The sequence below is a fragment of the Mus caroli genome, unplaced genomic scaffold (genome assembly GCF_900094665.2).
Source record: "Mus caroli unplaced genomic scaffold, CAROLI_EIJ_v1.1 scaffold_16071_1, whole genome shotgun sequence".
Classification (NCBI taxonomy): Eukaryota; Metazoa; Chordata; class Mammalia; order Rodentia; family Muridae; genus Mus; species Mus caroli.
In genome coordinates this window covers 15,185-26,813 of record NW_018391423.1, presented here as the reverse complement: position 1 = coordinate 26,813, position 11,629 = coordinate 15,185, and the positions used below count along the sequence as shown (strand labels likewise).

At 38.9% G+C, this 11,629-nt stretch overlaps 1 protein-coding gene across 1 annotated transcript in view; it reads left to right on the top strand.

Annotated features, from left to right (window-relative positions):
* LOC110289179 (dynein heavy chain 7, axonemal-like) overlaps nucleotides 1–11,629 on the top strand; it is a gene marked incomplete at both ends in the record, with an annotated part of 26,384 nt that overhangs the window by 1,289 nt on the left and 13,466 nt on the right. Inside the window, 2 exons of the mRNA XM_021155343.1 lie at nucleotides 1,319–1,421; nucleotides 1,533–1,660. Coding sequence (XP_021011002.1) covers nucleotides 1,319–1,421; nucleotides 1,533–1,660 — 231 coding nt within the window. The remainder of the gene's footprint in view (nucleotides 1–1,318; nucleotides 1,422–1,532; nucleotides 1,661–11,629) is intronic.

The window sequence follows — 11,629 nt, the reverse complement described above, 5'->3', positions numbered from 1 at the left end:
GAGGCAGGGAGGCAGGCAGGCAGGGAGGGAGGGAGGCAGGGAGGGAGGGAGGCAGGCAGGCAGGCAGGCAGGCAGGCAGGCAGGCTGTTGTAACAGTTATCTGTTTGGGATGGTTGACCCTTTGCATTGACTTCCTTTTCTTTTTTCTGTAATTTTCCAAATATATTTTATCTATTCTGTACTATTTACTTTAAAATATTTAAATTTTCCTTTAAATTAAACTAACAAAAATATACTATTTCTACCTAACACAGTGAACTGTTTTCCTTGAGTGATATGCACTGTCATTTTAAACAACTTTATAATTGTATAATATTTTAGTTGTGATTTGAAAACAGGGTAAGATTTTTTGAAGGAAGTCAATATAATAATAAATAATATAATAGGAGACAGTGGAATGGTTTTTAATTTGTTTTCTATAGTGCCATATAAACTTGACACAATGACTAAGAAACAATTGGCAGTTAGAAGAGCCTAGGTATGGCTTGAATAAATAGCACATTCCAATGTAGTCAAAGCAATGCCTGCCTTCTTTATCATAATATTCTTCATTCTTTGATTTAGATTGATAGACTTCAATGGAACTAAATTTGCTTATTGCTAAGTACTAATTGATGGTGCAGATACATTTTTGGTGTGAAATTCATGTTAAACAGTGGGATTACAAATAAAGGTATAGGTCTTACTATTAAGAACCTCATAAACATTCAAGCATTATTTTTGAAAACTTCATCACAATCTGCATATTTGCATATCTGATGTTAAACAGTCTGTTTTCTGTGACAAGGTAAACTTTTATTGTATTATTCATTGGAAATCAAAGTAAGGGGTAGTGTGCTCTCGGGAGACTTACCAATCTTTGATATGCATAGAGTTCAGCACATATCTGTGAGGCAATCCTTTCTTAGGATTATAAATTGGGCTTTGAATGTTAGTTGGCTATTCTGCTTACAAAGCAGTATCTCTGGCAAGGGAAGTCATGTTGCATAGATGGTTATTACAACCCATTATTTTAAAAAAGCAAATAAAGTCCACTTGTAAAGAGTAAAGGCTTGGAAATTATAGATATATGCCTAGATACCTAAAGACATACTCAGGGCAAAGGCAATAAATTGGGAAGTTTTCCAGTGGATCAAACTCTTTATTCACCTAGAATAATGAATTGGTAATAAAAAATGAGCTGTCTTTAAAGATAAAGGTAAATAAGCAATTTCCTTGATGGGATATTAAATCCCTGAAAAGATCAGGTGAAATGCATCATTTCAATGTAATACTCAATCAGAGAGAGTTGAAAATNTTTATTATTCTTTCCTCCCAGGGACTGTTATCCTGTGGAGCCTGGGCTTGCTTTGATGAGTTCAACAGAATTGATTTGGAAGTACTTTCTGTGGTTGCTCAACAAATCCTTACCATCCAGAGAGGTAATGAGCTTGTCTATCTATGCAGCAAGTGAAAACAAAGGAGATGGGGGACAGGCAGCAAGTGGCACAAGCTGAAGCACAGCTAACTCATCACACTTGTGGTTCCCACAGGCATTAATGCAGGTACTGACCTCCTAGTGTTTGAAGGAACAGAATTAAAACTTGACCCCACATGCGCTGTCTTCATAACAATGAACCCTGGGTATGCCGGGCGGTCAGAGCTGCCAGACAATTTGAAGGTATGGAAGCTGTAATCATAACATGTTTCTTTATTGCCATTTATGAATGCAAAGGAAAAATGTGATCCCAGGATTGTACATTTAAAAATATGCTTTTAGGCACACCACTTTGGGAAATTATTCTAGAAGATNATGTTTAAAGCTTCAAATAGTTTTACAAAATAATACAGGTATAACTCCAGAATTTTATAGTTTTACAATGGTAATGATTATCACAAATGAGAAAAGACAGAAAAATAAAAATACCCAATATCTCTTATTGTATTCTATCTTTTCAGTTTTACATGCAGTTTAAAGGGCTCAAATCTGACAATTGTATATGGGTGGTAGGCTTTATTTTTTTTTTAAGTTAATTTAAAGCCAGGCTGAACATTTCCTCATCTTTGTAAACATGATCTGGACTGTAAGTAGGATCACTGAGCTGTCTTTCTGATGGAAATTTAAGTTGCTTTCAGTTCCTCCATTATAAATAGCACCACTGAAGGCCGTTGGTGCTGAAGGTCTCTCTCGATTGGAAGAAGTACCTTAGCCAAATTGCCTTCAACACAGGGTGAAGCCATTGACTTGTCATCTAGAGTCTCTCAGTTCCTGTTAACATATGATACTTTTTCTTTTCATTTATAAGGGATAAAACACTGCCCTAGCTGAATACAGCAAAACTTTCACTTTAAAAAATGTAACTTTTCATTGATTAAGTAAAAAAATGGTTTTTTCTCCATATATTTGCCCTCTTTATTATATACTTTCAGGGTGNATTGCATGTTTATGGACTGTATATGAGGAACAATATTCGTTGGTGAATAGTACATTAATAATTATAGACCCAAACCCAAGATTTGCCTTCTATTGGTCACATGTGTGTAGCAACAGCACGCCAGGGTCATTCTAACTGCTACCCAATAGCTTTGTACTTCTAAACTTCCCCTTTATGTGCTTATGTGATAAAGTACTTTGTTTTAATGAAGGAAGGGATGGTTTAAAAATGAGAAATGAGGGGTGAAGAGATTGTTCAGTGGGTAAATGTTCCTGCCTCTGAGCCCAAGCACCTGAGACCAGGACCTGCACTGGGAGAAGAGAACTGACTCCCTCACGTTGAACTCTGACCTTCACACTCTNACCTCTACATGTGTGTTGTAACATGCATAACCCTCCCCAATAAGTAAATATAATACATTTTATAAGAGGGAAGTGGTAAATTCTTTATCTAAAAGGCTCTTTGTGACATCTTGCAGCTTTGTTCTGCAAAGCTCTCTCTGCAGCTGTTCCTTCTGTTCTACACTTAGACTAGTCTGCTATTCAGTGGGATCAACCTGAGTACAAAAAGAGTCACAAAAGCAGAAGGCAAACCTGTGCGTAGCTGGTCATAAAAAGCTGGAAGACATGATTAGTTGAATCTGCTAATGCCTTGGGTAGACTGTCCCACACCATGTGCGTGTGTGTGTGTGTGTGTGTGTGTGTGTGTGTGTGTGTGTGTGTGTAGGTGTGTAGTAATAGACAGATATTTGCCCTGCAGCCCCTGGCATGTTGGGTGTTCTTTCTACATTAAGCTAAAAGCCGCTGTGAAGGGGCTACCATTCTGTTGCTACAATTCCCTCTTTGTGGCTGGAGTTGCTATAGAAACCTGTTTGCAAGTGAACATGGAAAGTCCTAGCTGGGTGTGGTGGCTTCCAGACTGTAATGCAGTTTTTGGGAGGTCATAACAGGAGGACCAAGAAATCAGGGTCATCCTTGGCTACAAAATAGCAGGAGCAAGAAACAAAAGGAATTCTAACAAAAGGAAATGAGTTTTGAATTCTGAAAAAGGAAAAGGAAGGAAGGAAGGAAGGAAGGAAGGAAGGAAGGAAGGAAGGAAGGAAGGAAGGAAGAAAGGAAGGAAAGAAGGAAGGGAGGGAAGCAAGCAAGCGTTGGCCCCATAAGTGGTTATTATCCTCACTATTATCCCTGAACCCTCTCCACCCACACCTAATCCTCCACCATGACTGCTCTTTTGGTTTCTGTTGACTCTGCACTGTCCCATTGACATGCCATCTTCCCAGCCCTCTTCACTTTTGGCCGAGCTGGAGCTGTTGTGACAACTTCCTTGGCACAGATCTTTCCTGCTCTGGATACTACTATTGCAATACTACCAATGTCTTCTATCAAAAGAACTCCTACCATGTAATTCCAGATGTAAAAGCTACTGGGGATCTTGAGAGGTGGCTTAGGGGTGAAGAAAGCATCCTGTTCTTGCAGAGACCAGAGGATGCTTCCCAGCACTCTCACAGAGAGCTCATAAGCAGTGTGCTATAGCTCCAGGAGACCCAGGGCTTTCTTCTGGAATCAGCAAGCACATGCATTCACATCTGCACTGACTCAGATACAGGTATACACATACATATAATTAAGGCATAAAACAAACCTTTAAGACTATTAAGGCTCTTATTTTTTTTTTTTTTTTGTCCACAAAATAAAGTGTTAAGAGCTAATGCTTGTATACTGTTGTTCCTTGTCTATCACAGAGGCCTATGTATCTGTCACAGTGATCTTTAAGCCTCTGCATGCTCCATGCCTTTCTACATACTGTTTTCTCTCTCTGGAGTGCTCACCTTAGCAATGACTTTCCTCCCTGATAAATGAATCCAGTATTTGAACAAAGAACCACTGAGCATACAAACAGTTCAGAAATGGACATAGGCTATGTCCTGGGCTGGACATTTATCTGAAGTTTCTGTGGAGACTCCCCTCCTGGGTCTCTTTTCCTCCTGGGTTGCTGGAGGACAGCTCTACACCAACTTCTAAATTGGTGAGCTCTCAGTCTGCCTGGAGTGGTGGACTAGCTGGCTGCTTCTTTTATCATGTGCATTTCCCACGTCCTCTTCTCAGAAAGCTCTGGGCATTGAGCCTGGCACCAGAGGCCACTTCTGTTTTCTCAAATGCAGAGAGCCCTCCCAACTGTTTATTGTACTTGGGGATAGTATGGGGAATTTAGGGCTCATCTCTGACCAGCTGCTCCCGTCAAAGAGAGTATTTGCACATATCCCCTCTTCTTAACTCCAAATAGTTCATGATCAGAAGGTTTCAAGGTTATTACACTGTCTTGCAGCATCTGAGGAAGAAAGGAAAGTAGACTGTTACACCCAAGTAACATCAAGCTCATTCCTTGAATAAGACATGTTAATGGCATGTCTTTCCAGATCCTTGGAAGTAGTAGAGAAAAAATATTGCTTGAATGTAGGAACAGGAACAAGAATGGGGTGAAAGGTGATGGAGTCACGTGAAGAATCCCAGGAATCAGACTCTGGGACCAGCATCAGAGTGCAGATCTGAGTTTATTGTGCAATGCATGAGCTTTTCTACAGCCCCTAAATCCTCCACCAATCCTTAGTTGCCACAAAGTCACCATGCTTCAAATGAAAGCTCCTTCTGATGAGGTAATTCAGAAGAAGTAGGGGGAACATAGTTACCTCTTAGGATTTCCATCAAGACAGTCAGTAGGGTGGGGGTGAGGGCTGGGGAGGGCTCAGCCACCACTCTGTCCTCGGTTTCTTTTTGCTGTCTCACTAGTTCCTACAGCCAATTTCAATCTAATGCCATGTATGGCAGATTAGGATTCTTCAAAGAATCACAGAATCCTGTAGTACCTTCCTTTCTATCCACTTTTTCTGTCACAAGGTTGACTTACACATCACCAACACTCGAGGGTTTCCTTGTTTTATGTTGCATCGATATGCAGGCCTTTAGATCAAACTCCAGAAGGTACAGTTCTTCTTCATACAGCACCCTTCTACAAATGGAGTAGACCCTGTAGAAACTTATCTCACGTATTTCTGCTGAAATAAGCACAATACGATTGCACTCACATTCACAGTGACTACATATGGTAAAACATTCACACTGATGTGTTACTGAGATCTTTGCCTCACCCCTGCCGTGTTTCTCTTTCTGGTACTGAAGAAGACCTGCTACCAGTTAAGTTAGAATCCAATTTACATTTGTTTCAAAAGTGTAGTTGTAAGCCACCCACAGCCTACCTGAACTTGGTACTCCTAAAAGGCAGGCTGGGGCTGAAAAACAGACTAGATGGCAAGAAAAGAAGGAGGCCAAGACAAATTTTCTCTGATCAAGGCCCCAAAGTTTACTAAGAGTCTGTGCTTATAAAGAGGGAAAGCCCATCCCCTGCCAATCCATTTTTGGTGCCTGTCACCAACCTGAAGACACAGCTCAATGTGGATTGTCTCAAAGGTATCTCAGCAGGCAGCAGGATCTCAGAGAAGAGCAGGGCAGTTGACACATCAAAGAAGCCAGCCAAGTTGGAAAGCTGCACCACAGGTGGCCCACCTCAGTGGTGACAAGGTCTGCACCAGCCAGCTTCAGGCTGGGGGAGGCTACAATTCTTCCCTGATTATATAATAAAAATAGCTGGACCGAGACATAAAATTTATTTATGCTCCATAGTCCTGCCTGGGAGTTATGGTGGCTGACTGCCGTGCCTCGCTTGGGAAATCTCAGATTTTCCCCAACTATTCTTATCTGTCAAGTAGTATACATGCAGCTTGTTTGTGTTTATTTTACACAAACATGGCTCTGTGGTGTATTATTAACAAACCTCGGCCTCTTGGCATATACCTCTGTCTTAGATTGATATAGTTCCGAAATCTGGTTGACCATCATTTGCTGACCCGTCCTCATAGCACACCTCATTCCCAAATCAGACCAAAGCCACAATATATACTCAATATGCTTCCTCATATTGACGAATTTCTGCCACCTGTGCTTGTTGGAGGTGAGGCTGCACGCTTGCTGAAATCAGGCTGTAAGGAGAGACTGACCTGCTTGAAAAACAAAGTGGAGACAGTGGAAAAACAACAGGAAAAAGCTTCTTTGGGGAAGCCCAGTTACTTTATTCAGTGGCAAAGTAACAACGATCAAGCTCAGACTCTGACCTCCCAGTGTGGGGGAGCTTGCTTTGAGAATTAACAGAAAAGCCAAAAATTCTCTGAGAGTGAAGACTGTACTCCAAATTAACTTTTCTGGCTAAAAAGAATTTTTAGTCATCAACAAGGTTAGAATCATACTTACTAGAAGATTCAGGATCTGTGTCCACTTGACGAACCAGTCTCTCAGGTAGCCATGGCTCTTTGTCTTCTTTTTGTGAAAAAACACAGACCGAACCTCTTCCCCAGATTAAAATGGGATCTGGACCATGCATTAGTTAATGGATCCCGCAATTTAACCATGGCATAAGAACTGGAAGTAACTGGATGCCAGTGGTGATCTGCTGCAGACTGACTTTTAACATCAGTTTGCAAAAAATTTAAAACGAACAAGACAAAAGCAAGATGTGCTTTTGGTGACTTTGGGAGGGTATAACTGCCCCTGTTTTGTTTTTAAAAGCCAGTTTTTCAGAGTGCAATGAGCATGTTCAACAATTCCTTGTCCCATGGGGTTATAAGGAATTCCAGTTTTATGTTTGATACCAAATTCCTTACAAAATGAAGTAAAATTGTTTCCCGCCCGTATAGGATGGCCCATTATCTNTCTTAACGAGTTTAGGCAATCCCATAGCATTAAAGGCTTGTAATCTGCCTGAGATATAATTCTAGCATGGCATTGCCTTAAGGTCTTATCCAGGCAATCTAGGACAAATTCTTAAATGTCCAAAAAGAGTCCTCTAAAAAGAACAGCATTTTTTCTTATGAGTTGTGCATAAACCATTGCAAATTTGAAAATTTGTAGTATCTGAGGGATGAATAATTTTAAGCAATTGTAAGCTCTGAGATATAATATTGTCTATTAATATACAAATTAAAGTTTAATTATTCAACATTTTAAAACACCATCTACAGCACACAATTTAACTATCTGTGCTGAAGCAGGAGGAAACTCAAAAGAATAAGCATGTGATCCAATTCACATATACTTTTCTCCCATTGAAGGGCTGTTTTTGAACACAGTAAATGGGATGCATGCATGCATGAATTTATAGACGGTACAAAAGCATGCATAAAAATAATTTTTAACTTATCTTTAGGATAGTGATTATCAATTTTATTTAAAATGATGGTATGCAATAGGCCAAATATCAATATTCTGCAATAACCAATTTAATTGCTGTTTGGAACAAGGAACAGACANTTTGTCAGGTTTTTAAGACACAATTTTTTGTTATAGGTTTTCTAAAATATATGAATTTATCTTACAATTCTTTACTAGCACCACGGCAGCCTTATAATAGGGTGTTAAAACTTTACTTTGAGGTGAAGAAAGATGATTTTACATTAATGTTTTCTCTTGCTAAAGAATTGCTGTGGGCACATTTAATAACCATAATTAAAATAAGCAACTAATATTTAATTACCATTGATTATAATTGGTAACAATTATAAAAGCTTTCTTTACTTTCTGGAAAGCCTTTTGTTTTTTACTAGTTAATTTGTGTCTCCCAAGATAACATCCAACAAAGGTTTAAGTCACTTTAAGACCTTAAGGTGAGGTCTTAGCCAATTAACATCTCCTGGAAGTTTTTGAAAATAAAATTTTGAAGCAAATCAATTTTTCATTCTTAGATTTTCTGTACCACAATTTTCTAGTATAAGTAAAACCCTAAATATTAAAAAGATATTGCCTCTGAATCTTATGGAGCAACAACTACTCCCCAGAACTTTAAAGTTCATTGTGTGAGAGCAAAGATTTGAAGTAAACTTCCCTTGAGAGGCATTAGCTAATAAAATACTTTCCACTTAGGAAACAATATACACTGAAAGATTCAAACTCTTAGCTTCTTGTATAGAAGCAGAGACAATAAAAATTTTTCTTACATAATGTAAAGCTATATTAGCCATACATAGAGACAAAATTTTCCAGTGATTACCAGTTCACTAGAAGCAAACACTTTACAGTTATCAGGATGCAAAGGAAAAAACAAACTTTTTAATCTATAAAAATTCTATATGAAGTAGGCAAGCCAGATTGTAATGCCTTTATAAGTTCTACAGTCTGGTTGACCTTTTATAAATTCTGAATTTGAATTTTATTTAGAACAACATCTGGATAGATCTGCAACCAAGTAATATAGCAAAAAAGCATTCCAGAAGGCACAGAGAGGCAAGTTTCAAGAACTTCCTTAGGCACCGTTTGCAAAACAAAAGAAAGTCACACAGCTTCCCTGAGGCTGCTCTGAGCTTTGTTCCTCTTGCAGTGAGGACAGATTTTAGAATTTTTAAGTTTCTTTTGCAATATTAGACTATAGCTACAACTTTGGGAAAGGAAAACCCATTTTAAAACAATTTATCATCTTTAAAATCAATATTGGAAACATCACTATCAAGTTACAAAGTTTGGCTGCCAATTTATACCTATGAATGCATGACCGTGCAAATTTTAATGCTTCATTAAAGAGACATTGTTTTAAATCTTATCTTTATAAGTCTACTTTCCAGGATAAGAATCACATAAAATATTATCTCAATTAGAAATATCCTTAGAGGCCTATTGTTTTGGCCTGCTTTATGCCACATGTTTGAAAGACTAACCCTGAGTTACCAATTTAAAGCTGTCTTGCTACCAATGTTACACCTTTTAAATCATACCCAATAACTTATAAGCTAATACTCTATGATGAAGACATGTAGAGCACATTATACCTTTAAGACCAGTAAAAAAACAAATTAAGTGGCTACACGAACCTTATAAATTTAGACCAATCAAAGAATTTTACCTTTTCTAGCTATAATTATAAGATAAAAAAGCACTTTGTCATTTGCTAAACACAATAATCACGATTGCAGAGAATTTTCTAGGAAAAAAACAACTATCAGCTTTTTTGCCTTAGAATTAAGAGATTACAGACTCCTTTTCTTTAAAAACAGTTTTTCAGCAGTGGCTCCCCTGCTGTGCGTGATTCTTGGCTAAAGTGTGGGCCACTCTCGGGCTTTGCTTAATCAGCAGATAAAGTTTTAGCCATTTTTATTTTCCAACAAGAAACACAGAACATTCAGTCACTCAGACAACGAGACAAGAGCATACAAGAATTGACACGTGGACAGATTGGTGCACCAAACATAGACAATACAAAGAGGGTAGAGAAATTCTCCTGTAGGGGCCAGAGAGAAGGCCAGATGTCTTTGGATTTCCATGTGTCCCTGGGAGATTTCTGAAATCTGTTTTCCTATATTTTATTTAATTTTATTACTTTAAGCCCTACTCCTCTCACCTAATACAGTTCTTGACTGTGGACAACCAACTGCCTGTTTTAAAGTTTCTAGTCCCATATTTCGCTGCCAAACCCTAAGTGGAATCAGTGCCGGGTCAGCACTGTTCCAACTTAGCCATATCCTATTGCACCTCCAGCAACACTTTAAAAAAATGTTGAAAACCAGTGCTAGCATAAATACCTGTTGCTCACTGTGCCCGATACGATCTTCTTATTCTTCCCTTCTCGTGGAGCTCCACATAAGACAGCAGTCCCTCAGTGTATCCTGCCATTTTCGGGTCCCTGGTTCAGGCGCCAGTTGTAAGCTGCCCGTGGCCTACAAGAACCGGGTACTCCTAAAAGGCAGGCTGGGGCTGAAAAACAGACTAGATGGCAAGAAAAGAAGGAGGCCAAGACAAATTTTCTCTGATCAAGGCCCCAAAGTTTACTAAGAGTCTGTGCTTATAAAGAGGGAAAGCCCATCCCCTGCCAATCCATTTTTGGTGCCTGTCGCCAACCTGAAGACACAGCTCAATGTGGATTTTCTCAAAGGTGTCTCAGCAGGCAGCAGGATCTCAGAGAAGAACAGGGCAGTTGACACATCAAAAGAAGCCAGCCAAGTCAGAAAGCTGCACCACAGGTGGCCTCACCTCAGTGGTGACAAGGTCTGCACAAGGCAGCTTCAGGCTGGGGAAGGCTACACAAAAGTACTGAATTTTCCTCAGACTTATTGCAATGCTCAGAAACATACTGGTACTCCAAAATCGTGTGTGTCTGTGTGTCTGTGTGTGTGTGTGCATGCACAAATATGGATGCTGGAATACCATAGCATGTGTGTAGAGGTGAGAGAACCACTTCTTATAATTAGTTCTCTTCTTCTATTATGGTTTCTGGGACCCAAGCTCTGGAGATAGGCTTATATAACAGGAATCTTTACATACTGAGAAATCTTATTGGCCCATGAAAAATACTTCATTTTGGACAATTTCAATGTCAACTTTTGTCTTTAGAACTGTGGTGTGGAACACCACAGTGATATGGTTTGGTAACTCCTTTCCATGTTCTAACTGTTGGCCCTTCTGTATAAGTATGTTCACAGTGTTCCAGAGCTGAGTTATGGCAAGTGTGAGATAGGGAGATAGGAATCTGGGAAGCACCTGGAAGGTGAGAGTTCAGCCTGCCACATAAGGCATTGGAAATAAGCTACTACTACGTTGTACTGTTGTCGAACTAGACCGCATAACTCATAACCAGACAGAAGCTTCTGACTAAATTATGAATTCACTCTCTCTCTCTCTCATGAATTAAAAAAGTAGCAGAATTATATGTATGTTCATGTGTGTGCAAGGAGCAATGTTTAATACAAAACATATTAAAGTGAACCCTGATACACACTAATATTCTAACCATAAATATCATATTTATTCTTTAAAAAGCTATTTAATATTATATTTGCTTATCATCACATTACATTTAGTTGTTTTATAACTTTTATAATTATATTATTATAAATTATCTTTTTTTGGTTTTTTGAATAAATGATCTTTATAGCTTGCTAAATTGTTGTTTAATAATGACCATTTTGGTTTTTTCAGTGTTCTTTGTGTTATCTGTTTGCAGAAGGACTAGTCATGTTTCTACAGACTCAAAAGATTCTGAGAATCTCAAAATATTTCCTTTACTTAACACAGTCTTGTCATTGGGAGGGCAGATTCCCCCCAGGTTATAAGTTAATTGGATCCCGCAAGTGCCTGACTGAAACCAGGCTCCCAACAGCAGGGTCTTTATCACTATCCTGG